This window comes from Vanderwaltozyma polyspora, genomic scaffold, assembly GCF_000150035.1.
Source record: "Vanderwaltozyma polyspora DSM 70294 KpolScaffold1032 genomic scaffold, whole genome shotgun sequence".
Taxonomy (NCBI): Eukaryota; Fungi; Ascomycota; class Saccharomycetes; order Saccharomycetales; family Saccharomycetaceae; genus Vanderwaltozyma; species Vanderwaltozyma polyspora.
In genome coordinates, this window is record NW_001834683.1 from 100,149 (window position 1) to 116,155 (window position 16,007).

Sequence of the window (16,007 nt, forward strand, 5' to 3'; positions counted from 1 at the left end):
ATTGATTTGAATAAAGATTCTGTTTATCTGATTGAAGTTGATGTTGAGTTTGGTTGGTTTTAAGGGATTGTGTTGTTGAAGATAGGACATAGAAGTTTGGTTAAGATTAGGTTTGGATCAAATGGTAAAATAGGAATGGGAATTGGTGAAAAGGTTAGTTTCTATGATAGGAGGTATTGGAAATATTGCGAGTCTTATGATACGTGTTATGTTCCGTTGTTGATTAGTGATATCAATTGTCGGATTGACAGTTCCAAGAGGGTTTGTAATGATATTTATGGTGGATTAATTGGCGATGTTTTATTTTGGGGGAATCGACCTTTGGTTAAGATTTGTGTGATTGGGTGTGTTATTGGCTGGCGATGGAAGTGGATTCGTAATGAAGAGTATCTGATTATCAAGATTGATGATAGCAGCGATAAACATGGGTTTTTGGATTGCAAGTGCTCCAAAAGTGTGTTACTAAGTAGTGGGATAGTCATTAGTAATGGAATAGGGATGACTTTGAAATTGTTTGGGAAAGTTGGGCTCAGGTATTGTGAGTTCAATATAACCTTCATGGAGTACACTGATGGATTGGTGTCTGAAGTGAACCATTGGCGAAGTTCAATTCAACAGAGGGTTCTTTTACAGAACCCATGGGAGTTTGACGGGTTGAAATACCAGGAGGAAGAAGAAAAAGAAGGAGAAGTGGAAGAAAGGGAAGAAAACGTGACAACTTCACATCCACGGATCACTAATAATCAAATTATTGTAAGTTCAAGTCCAATTGAACAAAAGAATTTCAATGACCCATTGGAGATCGCAAGTCCTTACAGAGAAATAGAAGAATCAATGTATGACAACGGAGAGATTAGTGTCATAATGTTAGATTCAACGGACCCGGTGGAAGTAGAATCCGACGAGGACAACTTCAACGAACAAAACACGAATCAAGCAGTGTTAAAAATACTTTTGAATGAACCTAAAGATAGAATTTCCACTGTACAATTATACCAACTACCTAAATTCATGTCAATAATAAATCAAATAAGCATCAATAGGATTCGCAAAGAGAATATCTCCCACAAAGGTCTGGAAGATATCAAGATAGAAGTATTTTACAAGCTATTAAAAACATTTTCTAAAAATGGATTAATCAAATATATTGATGAAACGGAAATTGATCTATCCTTATTACATAAAATTTATAAAAATTTCCAAAGACAAGTTTCGGTTCTGATACTATTGCGTTGTACCACAGGAAACATAGATTTGACCAAGTTAAAACAGTTGCCGGATATTAATAGTTCCTCAAATATTGAGTTTGCTGACATACTTCAAGAATCAATAGAGAAAATTGCAAAAAGTTCGCCAAATTTATTAAAAATTTGGCGGATTAAAAAGATAGACAAGAACAATTACAAATTGAACTTCGTCTACCATCAAGATAGAACCAGCAATTAACACATTCTACTCCATTTAAATTTTATTCATTGTCCTATTGATAGAATAAACCATAACTTTAACAGGGTTCCTATATATATAACAGAAAATATTCTCGAGGAAAAATGGGTTCTCAGAAACATCCGTAGAAACACACCAAAAAAAGAAAAAAAACCCAATTTTTTGAAAAATTTTGGGAATCGATGAGCTTTAAAAGAAGACAAGATGAGATGAGAAGTAAGAGACAGAGGTTATTAACTACAAGTTTTGGTTAATTGTGGGTTTCTATAATTATGATTGTGTCCAAGGAAATAGCTAGTTGTCAATATCTTGATCATAGTTTTTCATAGTTATGGCTTTGTTCAATGTTGAAGGTTGGGATTTGAAATCCGAAAAGGTTGCTTTTGATAATAGTACCACTAAGAGTAGAAAGAAGGCTGCTAGTAAGAAAGATGGTAACGACAAGGTAAAAAGGGGTGAAAAGCGTAAGAGGGATGATGAGGAAAGGAAAGTTGAGAAGCCGGTTGTTTCTGAATCTGATAAGCATGAACCTGAACCATTGTCATCATCGCCGATTGTTAAAAGAGAGTTGACACCATTACAGAAGAAGATGATGGCTAAGCTGAGTGGTTCTCGTTTCAGATGGATCAATGAGCAATTGTATACCATTAGTTCTGGGGATGCTTTGAGACTAGTTAGAGAGCAACCGCAGTTGTTCGATGAGTATCACGACGGGTTTAGATCACAAGTCGAATCTTGGCCGGAGAACCCTGTTAATGTATTTGTGGACCAAATTAGGTCAAGATGTGACAGACCTGTCAATGCTCCAGGTGGGTTACCAGGTTTAAAAAACAAGGAAATTGTAATTGCAGATATGGGTTGTGGTGAAGCTCAGTTATCATTAGAAGTTAATAATTTTTTCCAAAAATATAACAAGAAAGTCAAGAGATTTCAACAGAAACAATGCACTGTGCACAGTTTTGATCTAAAGAAAGCCAATAATCGGATAACTGTTGCTGATATAAAAAATGTGCCTTTAGAAGATGGATCGTGTTCCATCGTTGTGTTTTGCTTGGCGTTAATGGGTACAAATTTCCTAGATTTTATAAAAGAAGCTTACAGACTATTGGCACCAAGGGGTGAGTTGTGGATAGCTGAAATAAAATCAAGGTTCGCTGATCAAAAAGGGGATGAATTTGTTAATGCATTGAAGTTATATGGATTCTTCCATAAAAAAACTGATGACGAAAATAAGATGTTTACTAGATTCGAGTTCTTTAAACCACCACAAGATATTATAGAAGAACGTAAAGCAAAATTAGAACGTAAACAGAAGTTCGTAGAAGTAGAAACAGAAAAGGAAGAACTAGAGCGTAAGAGACGTAAAACTGCAGAAGGTCAATGGTTATTAAAGCCTTGTATTTACAAACGTAGATAGATATAAAGTTTAATATCATGTTATAGTTTAAACCTTAAGTTCAAATATATCTCGAAGAGATACTCCAACACAATCTCAAAGACAACAAAGTCCTCCTCCCCCTTAGCAAATATCGTTCATATAAATGTGTCAACGATCTATCTAGTCCTTTCACAATCAACAAAAATGTATACTAAATGAGAAAATAACTTTAAAACGACTTGGTCTATAAATAGTTTAAGAGTTTTTTCAAACCAAAAAAAGATATACAATAATATATACGACTACAAGTGGATGAAAAAGACCTCTTACAAACAAAAATAAGCACAGATACATACGCATATACATCATACACTCATATTGAATACGATCGAGTTATAAATTAAACCCAACCAGCTCTATAGTTACAAATCAAGATATAACAACCCCTCCTTCTCTCTTAATTTATATATCCCCCCCCAACGTATACTTCCAAACTAGTTTAATGAATTAAAATTATTCAATAATTATTAAATAATGTCATTTAACTAAACCAATTATATTCAATCCACCAAAAGATAAGCTAACCCAACCGTACACTTGAATACGACCAATTTTAACGAATGGAAACGTTTAATGCACTAATAATAATCCAAAACCATAACCTGCATTGGGAAACATTAAAATACAATAAAATAAACCAATCATCATTATCGAACCATTTGTTAAAACATAAATCTACTGTCTTATAATGCATCTATCCATCTATTGTCGCGTTAAATTTTACATCAATTTTACCTGCATGACATTACATTTTAGTTTTGCATAATGGTGTCATACAAGACATTGTCATTCTTATCATTGTTGTTACCCATTGGGATGGCGACAGAGATAATGGATTCAGTTTTAAAAGTATATAAATGAGGTTCTGTGTTTCGAATTTAGAGTTGTCGATGTTGTAAGGTTTCGTAATTTTTGTATATATTGTATTTATTGTCATCTTGAAATTTTAAAAGATGTCAGGCAAAGCATCGGTGAATATTATAGCTAATAATCTTTTAGATTGGGTTATGCAAGTAACCGGTGTCTGAATGTTTTGAATGTCAATATATATTAATTAAGAAGTGGTATTCGATTGATGTTTAAGATGTTTAGTGTTTTGTCCTGAACTTCAAACAAAGAAATTCATTTTTTTTTTTATTTGATTTGAAGAAATTTGATATAATTATTATGTATTTTGCGTTAGCAGTCGGGTTTGGATTACAGACACTTTAAGAAAAGATACATTTGTAATAATATTCCTATATGCATACGTTCCTAATTTTTAGTTATGTTTTCTTTTATTTTGGTTTTAGCAAGAAGTCAGTTTGAGGATGTACCCTTGTTGTAGTGGGGAAGGGTACGTCAACATGCTGGAGTCCCAGGTTTTACAGCCTTTTATTTTTGGAGTGTTTTTATTTAGTTGGTACTAATTGACTAAAATTTGGGTCTAGTATAATACTTGCCACTGGCTGGTTTTCAGTATTAGAAAGAGTCCATTATAGAAACATCTACTTTAATAAGCTTTTTTTTTTATACATCCATTTCAATTATCTAGTACAAAAAAAAAAGTTATACAATACAAAACACGAAAAAATTGTCATTGTCTGCTCCCAATCCAACGTCAAACAATATTATATGTAATTAATTTAGTCAAAATATCTAATTTCAATAAACGTACGTTTTATCATCAATTTTTATTTATTATCTTAAGGTTTACGCTTGTGCTGGCCCTTTCTCTGATAGTACGATATTTACTACCACATACAATAAACATTTGCTACCCATACATGTCTTGCAAAGTTTTCTTGGCTTTCTTACGCTGTGGTTGCCCAACACTACGCCTGGCCTCGAGTTTTGGCTCTAATGGTATTTCTGATTGTTGTGAGATGGCCTCGTTTAACTGATCACGTCGCAGTTGTTCATATTTTGTTGGATTAGCAATCAACACATGGTCAATCTTACTTTTATCATTTATTTCATCTCTCACACCAGATTCTTTGGCATGTTTTCTTGCAAACTGGTTCAATTCCGCAAACTCTTGACCTTCTCCTGTCAAATGACGTCGGAACATATGTCCCTTATCATCAACTTTACCAATATCTGCACTCTTGTAGATTCTCGATTTGGGATCATATTTGATTTCGTCGCTGCCGATGTCCTGCAAATATGCTGCCTTATCTTCTCGTAGTCTAACCGAAGCTCTTGCGCCAGCTGCATCTCCATCCTTATCATTATTGGTCAATGATACGTTCTTCGTAGGTAGTTCTAATTTTTCCAATTCAATTTCTTCATCAGTATCCCAACCTGGATATCCATATTCATCAATAGTGCTATCACCAAGCTTGCCCTCCCACTTAGCAAGCACTTGATCATACTCTTGTCCAGCGTAACCATACCATCTATCCTTCCTAGCATCCCAACTTGTGCTTTCATCAGCTCGACGTACATTAGCAGTTTGTTCAGAGACATCATCGTTATTTTCACTCTCTTTCACAGAAACCTTGTCGAAGATATCTTGAATGCCTCCACCAACCTTAGGTTCAGCATTATTGTCAATATCAAGAGCACCATCCCCCTTACTCTGTCGATGGTGAATCAAGTAATCCTCTTTCTCATTATCTTTTCCTTCACCATCATCATCACCTTCAGTTTGCTTAATACCATCCTTATAATACCATGGTTGGTTCCTAATGTACCTTGGGATATGTTCATTAACCCTAGATGAATCGTTTCGACCTCTAGAACGACTATTACCTCTTCTATTTTTCATCTTGATGTAGTTTCCTTTAGATATCTGATGGGTCAAGCTTAGTTTAGTAAAAGTATTGAAAGGTTCTTGAGATGTCCTTTCTCTTTATATACTGAAATTAAAATGCGATGAGATGAGCTGAGTGTTCCAGAAAGGGAAAAATCTTTAAATTTGGATGTATTTGATATTACTATTAAAATTATTATACAAGGTTATATATATTTATATATATATATTTGAGATGCTAAGAGTGATTCATATAATGGTATTTTTGTTAGTTAGATAATTAAATTAATTAACTGCTAGAGTTAGATATGAATATGAAGAACTTGAAAGTGAGAAAAAAAATTACCGAGATTACAAGACAATGGAATATTTTAATTAATCAGTGGTCATAGTTTTGATTTCTTCCAAGAATGATTCCTTTGGGTCCTTTATATTCTTTTGTATGTTCACACCATGTACTGATCTGAACATATGTGGGTCTTCATTTGCCAAATATGTTATTTCTTGGGTTTCATTGTCATCTGTTTTCGTTTGATCTTTCCAAATTCCTTTCTCTTGATTTAGTTTATTGTTTTCTTTATCTATGAATTGTTCTTCTACGAATTCAGAAACCGATTCAGATCCTTCTAATTGTTGATCTTCTTCTTCGAATTTATCCTTAGTAAACCATTTGAAACGACAACACCAAATGAAGTGGGATAAGAAGATACCTAATTCTAAACCTGCAATCAAAGCGTATAGAATAATACCTAACACATCTATTTCTCCTACTGCAACACTAGCAATCGAGAAGTATGCACCTAAACTGTCTAAAGTTAGGAATAAAAAGTTAATACCCACTACACGACCTTGTCTTTTAGCAAGTTCGAAATAAGGGGGCAGTAAGCCAACAGCAAGTAACACAGAGGCTATTATACCAAAGACCAAAGCTGGCCATTTGACACCTTTGGCATAAAGTGGACGTAACCAAATGATGAAACCAACTTCAGTACCTATATCAAATAGAATAAGTGAAGCTGTAATTAAAATAATCTTACGTTTTGCAAGCTTCGTTGGTGGATAATATAAACTTTGAACAAAACTGATCCCACAAAATACCATAAACAAATGTGGCTGAATCTGTAAGATGACATTTGGAGCTGTAATACAAAAATAAATTGCAAATGGTATACCTGAAAACACCCATAAAAACATCATTAATGGAGGTAAACCAGTACAATCTTTTTTCTTCCAATTATACCATATTTGAGGAATCAACTGAATACACCAAAAAACAGTACCAACAGTAGCCAAAGCTGTTGAAGCACCAGAATCTTTACCCATATCGACCAAACTACTATCCTCAACAATATACTTTTCTCCAGTTAGACCTTTATCCTATAAAATATTGTCGACCTTGATATATATATATATATATATATATATATGCTCGTTTTTTTGTCAATACACCTATAAACTGTATTCAACAACGATGTATTTCAAAAACAAAACCATCAAACACACCTCAGTAATCTTATATAACTCTTGAAAGCTATTCCAAAACCAATATCCCATCTCATCCAATGTAACCTCTTGTATTATCATCTCATCTCATCTCATCTTTAAATTCTGTTATTAAATATAAGACCATTTAGTTTTTATTATGGCGATAATAAAACGTTTGGACCTCATCGCCAAACGAAAGTGACTGCTTTAAAGAGAGCTCAGGAAGACGAGGATAAAATGGGTCGTGACAAGTCCATTGTTACCATCAATGGGATGAGATGATAATTGTATGAATGTGTGAATAATGTGCATATGTGAGTTTAGTTTACATTCTTTTTACTTGATCTGAGAGAATTCGAGTAATTGGTTGAATATTTAATGACACTTGCTTCGAGTCAGAATGCTTAGGTATTTCTGCTGAGGTTAAGAAGGACATGAATTGTGGTTTATGTCAAGGATATGTTGGGTGTTGACATGTGGCTGAATCTTAATTATTTGGCTTGTTCAAATGGCTTTTTGCCAAGTTCAGCTTTTCACTTTTTATTTCTTGATTCATTTAGAAAAGACAGAGTCAAAATTGCAAATGGCCCATTACCTTTGCAATAGTACTACATTCCACAATTTATTATAGAATAAACTTAAAAGATAATTTCTTTATATTAATAAATAAATAGTTTGACCTTGTTCTTCCTATGGGAGAAACAACTCTTTATTCCACCTTTTTTGCGTGGAACCAAGAGGTATGATTTTTTATATACTCATTACAAGGAATTATATATATCAATAGTGTACAATGTTTGGTTGTGTGAGTGTGGGGATGATTGGAAGAAACAACGACAAATTTGCAGCTAGGATTAGTTTGCTTTTATAATGTGAGTTTTGGGATTCGATTAACTGATTTTATTTTATAATTTTTTTTGCATTTTTTGGCTTTGGCTTTGTCTTGTCTTGCCTTTCTTTTATAATTCAGAAATTCTTAATTTAGGTATTGATTCATTTAAACGTCAGAGCTGTCCAAGAAGAAGTAGTTACCGGAAAGCTTTTGTTCTTTATCCATTTGGGAGTCCAACTTGTTGATTCTTGGTCTGAAAGAGTTTGGATCTCTTCTGAATGTGACGTTCAAATTCTTCAAGAATCTGTTACAACCGGTCAATAATGATTCCGGTGTTCTGGCAGTGGCATCCTTAGAAGGAATACCTTCAAAGACGATAACCTTGTCGGCCAAGTAAGTGGCCATGATGAAATCGTGCTCGACAACAAATGCAGTCTTCTTGTTATGCAAGATGAATCTTCTGATAACCTTGGAACAGACAATACGTTGTTCGGAATCCAAGTAGGCAGAAGGTTCATCGATCAAGTAGATATCGGCGACTAAACCTAAAGATAACACGATAGCAACTCTTTGCAATTCACCACCAGACAAATGTTGAACTTCTTGGTCAATGATATCATCGATCTTCAATGGCTTGACAACATCAGTTTGGAATTGAGGGTTTAAGAATTGGCCTCTGATCTTCTTGAAGAACAATTGTCTAACAGTACCTGGGAACTTTGGAGCGATCTTTTGTGGTTTCATGGAGACGTTTAATTTTGGAACGTCAGTACCGTCATCAGCTGGGATGGCACCGGCCAACAATTTAATCAAAGTAGTCTTACCGGTACCATTTTCACCCATCATGACTAAAATTTCAGAATCTGAGAATTCACCAGATTCGACATTCAAGACGAAATCACCTTGGGTACGTTTCAATGAAGGGTATTTGAAAGCACGAGTGGCATCGAATTGTAATTCCTCACCAGCTTCGGCCATTCTAAATTGCAAAGCTTCAGTTCTGAATCTCAAGTTTTCAGCTGGGATATGACCATCCAAGAAGATGTTAATACCTTCTCTGACGGAGGCAGGTAGAGTGACAACACCATAGACAGAAGGGACACCGTATAAGATACAGACGAAATCAGAAAGATAATCTAGGACGGACAAATCGTGTTCGACACAAATGACGTATTTAGTTGGGCCTAATAGAGATCTAATAATTTCGGCAGCGTTTAAACGTTGCTTAACATCCAAATAAGAAGAAGGTTCATCGAACATATAAACATCAGCATCTTGTACACAGGTCATACCGATAGCAAATCTTTGTAATTCACCACCAGACAATTGAGAGATTTCTCTATGTAAAACGTTTTTCAATTGTAAGATACTAATGTAGGTCTTTACATCATCTTCAGTTTTTTCCATTCTCAATTTCAACAATTCACCGACTTTTTGGACAGGACCTTTAATAGCTCTTGGCAAGTTATCGACGTATTGTGGTTTGATGATGGCCTTGATATCATCTTCCAGCATTTTAGTGAAATAGTTTTGTAATTCTGAACCTCTGAAGTATCTGATAATTTCTTGCCATTCAGGAGGGCTTTCATAACGACCTAGATTTGGTTTTTGCTTACCTGCTAATATCTTCAAAGCAGTGGATTTCCCAATACCATTGGTACCGACCAGCCCTAAGACTTGGCCTGGTCTTGGAGTAGGCAATCTGTGTAATTTGAAACTGTTAGCTGAGTAACGGTGGGTGACTTCATTGTCTAAATTGGTTGGCAGGTTAATGATTTGGATTGCATCGAATGGACATTTTTTAACACAGATACCACAACCGATACATAGAATTTCAGATATGAATGCGATTTTTGAATTTGGAGCCACTTCAATACATAGTTTACCAGTTTTGACGACAGGACAGGAACGTTTACACTCCTGTCTACATTTTCTTGGTTTACACTTGTCTTCTGAGACAATAGCAATACGTGTATTCTTATCACTCATAGTTTGAACAGATGGTATTTTTAGAATGAGGGAGAGAAGGAATGAAGACAAGAAGTAGAAATAGTAACAATAACAATTAAATTAAATCAAATCTAATAATCAAGTATGAAATAGTCAAGTGTTAACTTATAACGCTTGCTGTGTTTAATTTTGTCCAAGTCTGATTGAGATGGTTGTGTATGGTTGGTATAAGTGATGAGGTTCGAAAGTGAAAAATTTTCATAGTGAAGGACGAGATGAGATGAGATGAGCAGTGAAGCGATGGGACAGATGTCTTTAAAGGTAAGGGAAATAAGAGCGATGAGATGAGATGAGATGAGATTAGAGGTGGTTGTATGGTAGTGTCGGTATGTGAATTTGTAATTGCAATTGTATATTTTATGTTTTATATGGTTTTGTATATATATATATATATACAGTTGTGTTGTTGTCACAGACCACCGACGTTTCTTTTTCTTGCCCCATTATCTCATCACACGTACACAACGACAACTTGTACACACGTGACCAATAACCACAATATTACCCGGACCACTATCATTTCTTTTTTCTGTTCTTTTTTGTTTTACCCTGCCTCCACATTCGCCTTCTCCTCTTCCTCTTTCCCATTTCGACCAAAAAAATTTCGAAAAATTCGAAAAATTTTGTCTTTTTTGTTTCGAAATCGAAATTTTTTTATTTGATCGATGGTGGTGAGAGGAGACCAAAAAAAACGTTGTAGTTTTCAATAGAATTAGAAGGTTTCAACTGTGAGAAGCCATCAGATGAACTTGTTTAATAAGAAACTGGATTATTTTTCTTATTGAAGTTTTTGTAGTTTGTAGTTCTTGTAGTTCTTGTAGTTTTGCTCTAATCTGTTTTTCATCTTTTGGACCAGTACGGTGTGAATCTTTGTGACAGATACAGTTTTAGTTGTTTGGTCTCTTTTTTTGGCCTGTTTTATTTTATTTATCCTAACACGCACAGTATATATTAAGATATAACACAAGAAAAATCTCTAATAATGTCTGATATTACTGAAAAGACTACTGAACAATTGGAGAAGTTGAGTTTGCAAGAACAACCTGCTTCTCAGGAGGAATCCAGTTCTGGTTCTGCTGCCGAGGTCTCATCTGCTTCCAATGGCGGTAACTCTGGCACTGCTGTCGACTCTGCCTCTTTATACGTCGGTGAACTAGATCCTTCTGTCTCAGAAGCATTGTTGTATGATATCTTCTCACCAATTGGCCCTGTTTCTTCTATCCGTGTCTGTAGGGATGCTGTCACCAAGACTTCTTTGGGTTACGCCTATGTCAACTTCAATGATCATGATTCAGGTAAAGTCGCCATCGAAAAGTTGAATTACACTCCTATCAAGGGTAAGCCTTGTCGTATTATGTGGTCCCAACGTGATCCTTCCATGAGAAAGAACGGTTCAGGTAATATCTTCATCAAGAACTTACATGCTGACATCGATAACAAGGCTTTACACGATACCTTCTCCGTCTTTGGTAACATTTTATCTTGTAAGATTGCTACTGATGAAACTGGTAAGTCTAAAGGTTTTGGTTTCGTCCATTTCGAAGAAGACACCGCTGCGTCAGAAGCTATCGATGCCATTAACGGTATGATGTTGAACGGTTTGGAAGTTTACGTCGCTGCTCACGTATCAAGAAAGGACCGTGAATCCAAGTTCGAAGCTGCCAAGGCTAACTTCACCAACGTTTACGTTAAAAACGTAGATCTAGAAGCCACCGAGGAAGAATTCGAAGAGTTATTCAAGAAATTCGGCCCAATTACTTCCATCTCCATGGAAAAGGACTCTGAAGGCAAATTCAGAGGTTTCGGTTTCGTCAACTACGAAAACCACGAATCTGCCGCTAAAGCAGTCGATGAATTAAACGATTTGGAATTCAAGTCTCAAAAATTATACGTCGGTAGAGCCCAAAAGAAATACGAACGTTTACAAGAATTAAAGAAGCAATACGAAGAAGCCAAGCTAGAAAAGATGGCCAAATACCAAGGTGTTAACTTGTTCGTCAAGAACTTGGATGACACCATCGATGATGAATTGTTGAAGAAGGAATTCGAATCCTTCGGAACCATCACTTCTGTCAAAGTCATGAGAAATGAAACTGGTAAATCTAAAGGTTTCGGTTTCGTTTGTTTCTCTTCCCCAGAAGAAGCTACCAGAGCTATCACTGAAAAGAACCAACAAATCGTCGCCGGCAAGCCATTGTACGTTGCTTTGGCTCAAAGAAAAGACGTCAGACGTTCTCAATTGGCTCAACAAATCCAAGCCAGAAACCAAATGAGATACCAACAAGCTACTGCTGCTGCTGCCGCTGCCGCCGCCGGTATCCCAGGTCAATTCATGCAACCAATGTTTTACGGTGTCATGCCACCAAGAGGTGTCCCATTCAATGGCGCTAACCCACAACAATTTGCTGGTATGCCTCCACAACAATTTAGAAATGGTGCTCCAGTTTATGCTGGTATGCCACCACAAGGTGCTGGTGCTCCACCAAGAAATGACCAATTTTTTGCTCAACAAAACCAAAGACAAGCTTTGGGTGAAGAATTATACAAGAAAGTTTCTGCAAAGACATCCGATGAAGAAGCTGCTGGTAAGATTACAGGTATGATCTTAGACTTACCACCACAAGAAGTCATGCCTTTGTTGGAAAATGATGAATTGTTTGAACAACACTTCAAGGAAGCCTTTGCTGCTTACGAATCTTTCAAAAAGGAACAACAACAAGCTTGAAGTTAGACTTTAGTTTATTAGTTACATATGTGTTTTCTACTCCCTAGTCACAATGTCGATTTAATATATATGTACTCTATTGTATTTTATAATTGAATACTGATTTCATTTTCTATCTTTTTATTAAATCCGATTTTCTTAAAAATATCTATACATTAGATTATAGATATTAAACCAAGTACAAGTGTAAATATAAAAATAAATATAAATACAAATACAAATACAAATAGCAATATTAAGATAGCTTTAAAATTGTGGAGGATACAAACAACGACTCAATTCGGGGTATGACATATCGATTTGTAGTTCTAAAATTAAAATAACCTTCCACAATCGAGTAAATTACAGTGACTCCCCTTTTACAAAAGAAATGCGTCAATTGACTCCAAAGCATCCATCTAGGCCTTTTAATTAATGTTCCTATAAAAATATATATATATATATATATATGACACTATTACATAGATAACGTGTATTGCATTATGCAGATAAAAATGGAAATATTTTAGAGACACAATGTTGTTATCTCCAGTTTTCCATGCAAGTTTACCTAACCAAAGGTTGCATTTTTGTAAATTCTATATACAACTGACAAGCTATACAAGCCTACATTCTTCAACATAAAACTTTATCATTTTATCAAGAATCAATTGAAACTTCTCATATAATTAACGTTTCAAAGGTATTTCAAACTGAAAGTGAAATACTTACACATTCTAGCACTTCAGACACCACTGACACACACATACACACACTTCAGCAAGATATTATGAATTTACAGGTGTGTTACCATTTACTAGTCTTTGGCATCAGATAACTTCCTGTGTTCCTTACTTAATGTATGAAATGCTCTGCAATTTCCAGTTATTTTTTACAACAATTTTAGCATTGCAACAAACCAGCTGTAACTGCCCCATAGGGAGGACAACCACCAATAGCTGGAAAGATACAGATTATGCTAAAAATAAACGGAGCTCAGAATAAAGGACCTTACGCTATACTATACTTTTATCATTCCTTGACCTACTCTAGTATAACCAAAAACCATCGATTGTGACCTCTTTCCAATTACTTTCTTGCTTATTCCTTGTACGTTTTCTCTTTCGCCTAGTGGCTAAACCAGTTTTTGGGCTTAATTTAGCAGCAATATCAGATTCAAGCTACCTATAAATTTTATTGGAAATCACTGAATAAACTACTTACAGCTCTGGAACAAATTTAGTAACACTCTAATCAATCATTAGAACCATACTCACCCCCGTCAATACCAATCAAAGTTCTCTACATATACTCTGTCCACCGTGAGAAACCACCTTCTCTTTCTAGCTTCTTAAGCCTCCCTCTCTAACCTACCCTACCTTCACTGCTCTCTTCCTCTCCAACCAAACATACCACCACCACTGCAACAGCAACTGCCATCCCCCTCTAGACAGAAGTTCTCCCGTGAACGGTTCGGTTCCCACCACCACCACCACCCCCTGGGCTGCCTAGCTTGGGAAGAAGACCTATCTCTCTCTCTGCCTAGAGACTCGACTGCCTTTTAACATCGAGGTCAATAATCGACCTTGGCCTTGGCCTTGACCTTACCTCTTGATCTTGAGCTTGAGCTTGACCTTGGTACTACCACCAGAACCCATCCCTCTCCAGTGGACAAGAGGCAATTTCAGTATAGTTTGTATTGATGCATTGGTTTGTTCGTAGGTCTGATGTAGGTTTCGATTCGATTATAGTACAATGACAGTGGGAACGAAGAGGGATCAATGTTTGATGCAATGATGAATGAGGTAGATACAGTCAGTGGGCAAGAATGGTATTATGGTATGTAATGGATAATAAATAACTATATAATTTTAAGATAATTAGAATTTTGTTTTAGAGTAATTGGGCTGATTTGGCATCACAGCTTTCATACCTTTGCTTTGGGCTTTGATCTATTCAAGCGAAGTTGTCATCTCAGTTTTAGCTAAGAAGACATACATTCTGCAAATATCGAGGGAAGATAGGTCGATAGATATAGAGATAGAGAGATAAAGAAGAGGAAGGTCAAGTCTTTGAAGAATTGTAGTGACTGTGGGATTTTGGAGTAGGTACTGTCGTGGTTTATTTATTGTTTTTTTTAGTTATTAAATTAGATTTGGGTAAGAAAGCACCTTAACTATAATAAAAAGTTTTTGATCCATCCGTCTGTGCTGAATCTAATAATATTTTAATAGCATTTCTTAAGAGCCATCAATAAATTAGCAAAGAACAAAGGATTTATTATTTAATTGGACATAACCAATCAATTGCTATCTCATCTGTTACAGCCCAAGGCATTATACCATCTATATGAGATTCTACATTGTGGATTATCTGATTCTGTAAAGTTTGATTTCCATCGTGGTCGTTTTCACTTTTTGATAATTGCATTTGATCTGGCATCACCATCATTATAAATTTATCATTCCCTGATCCAGGGTTATTATTATTGTCATAGGTTTCATTTTCTTTTTGGAGCTTCCATTGCAACAGTGGTTAGATCAAAATACAATAGAGAGATCAAGATATAAATTAAAGGGAATATACTAAATTTTTGCTTCGAGATCAAGTTACTATGGGAAAGAATTCACGAAGTCCCAGTGTGAATGGATCATTGCCATCACCTAGTGCAAAATCAATAAACAAATGGAAAATTCCTCACTATTATAAGAGATCTCAGTCGCAACATTCTAACCAAACCTCAAAGGAAGGCGATAGCAATGTTAGCACGCCAGTGCCCAATGTCAATTTAGTAGCATCTCCAAAGAAAGTGATCCTTGATCCAATTGGTAATAATAGAGGTACTTTGAGTAAGCAAAAGAAGTCGTCGAAGAAAAATGGTCGAATGGTTTTCGTTAATTATACTGTACAGGATACAATATCTGAAAACGAATTGGCTATCGAGTCACAAGATATGTTGAGCAGTCAACAGTTTGCTTCAAATTTAACGGTTCCCACAGATTTGCCCGTTGGGAAGAACAATTCAAGAAGAAATATGTTAAAGATATTTGGATCTACTAAGAACTCACCAATTTCAGGAGCTAATTCGATGGGAAATATGTCAAACACTTCTACTCCAAGTAATGTACCTTTGGAGGTTGAAAAAATGGACATGCCTAATCAATTATTACCAGCAAGCTATGAACAATTACAACTACCACATCAGAATTTACCTATAATTGTCAATACCGCATCCTATTCGAATGATTCGATAAATGATTCAATATCTTCAGGCTCACCTACCATTATTGAACAGACAATGGGCCCTCAAGCAGTGAAGATGGAAGATAAACCAAAACCATTGCCACCTGTATGCAAT

The 16,007-nt window shown here is 35.5% G+C and overlaps 7 protein-coding genes across 7 annotated transcripts in view; 4 read left to right on the forward strand and 3 right to left on the reverse strand.

Moving 5' to 3' along the window:
* Positions 1-135: 135 nt before the first annotated feature.
* On the forward strand, positions 136-1,446 carry STN1 (Stn1p; the record flags this gene model as incomplete). Its single annotated transcript, XM_001646258.1, has 1 exon — positions 136-1,446. One exon carries the CDS (start codon positions 136-138, stop codon positions 1,444-1,446), a length of 1,311 nt encoding a protein of 436 aa, XP_001646308.1.
* Positions 1,447-1,777: 331 nt separating this feature from the next.
* On the forward strand, positions 1,778-2,863 carry RRP8 (25S rRNA (adenine645-N1)-methyltransferase; the record flags this gene model as incomplete). The annotated part of the gene is made up of 1 exon (XM_001646259.1): positions 1,778-2,863. One exon carries the CDS (start codon positions 1,778-1,780, stop codon positions 2,861-2,863), a length of 1,086 nt encoding a protein of 361 aa, XP_001646309.1.
* Positions 2,864-4,640: 1,777 nt separating this feature from the next.
* Positions 4,641-5,633, reverse strand: SLU7 (mRNA splicing protein SLU7; the record flags this gene model as incomplete). Its single annotated transcript, XM_001646260.1, has 1 exon — positions 4,641-5,633. The coding sequence occupies one exon, from the start codon at positions 5,631-5,633 to the stop codon at positions 4,641-4,643; it is 993 nt and encodes a 330-aa protein (XP_001646310.1).
* Positions 5,634-5,993: 360 nt separating this feature from the next.
* On the reverse strand, positions 5,994-6,941 carry ILT1 (Ilt1p; the record flags this gene model as incomplete). Its single annotated transcript, XM_001646261.1, has 1 exon — positions 5,994-6,941. One exon carries the CDS (start codon positions 6,939-6,941, stop codon positions 5,994-5,996), a length of 948 nt encoding a protein of 315 aa, XP_001646311.1.
* A 1,159-nt stretch (positions 6,942-8,100) lies between these two features.
* Positions 8,101-9,924, reverse strand: RLI1 (Fe-S cluster-binding ribosome biosynthesis protein; the record flags this gene model as incomplete). The annotated part of the gene is made up of 1 exon (XM_001646262.1): positions 8,101-9,924. One exon carries the CDS (start codon positions 9,922-9,924, stop codon positions 8,101-8,103), a length of 1,824 nt encoding a protein of 607 aa, XP_001646312.1.
* A 1,003-nt stretch (positions 9,925-10,927) lies between these two features.
* Kpol_1032p49 (uncharacterized protein) lies at positions 10,928-12,670 on the forward strand (the record flags this gene model as incomplete). The annotated part of the gene is made up of 1 exon (XM_001646263.1): positions 10,928-12,670. The coding sequence occupies one exon, from the start codon at positions 10,928-10,930 to the stop codon at positions 12,668-12,670; it is 1,743 nt and encodes a 580-aa protein (XP_001646313.1).
* Positions 12,671-15,263: 2,593 nt separating this feature from the next.
* Positions 15,264-16,007, forward strand: part of BCK2 — a gene marked incomplete at both ends in the record, with an annotated part of 1,891 nt that continues 1,147 nt past the window's right edge. The window contains one exon of the mRNA XM_001646264.1: positions 15,264-16,007. Within this exon, the coding sequence (XP_001646314.1) occupies positions 15,264-16,007 (744 nt within the window).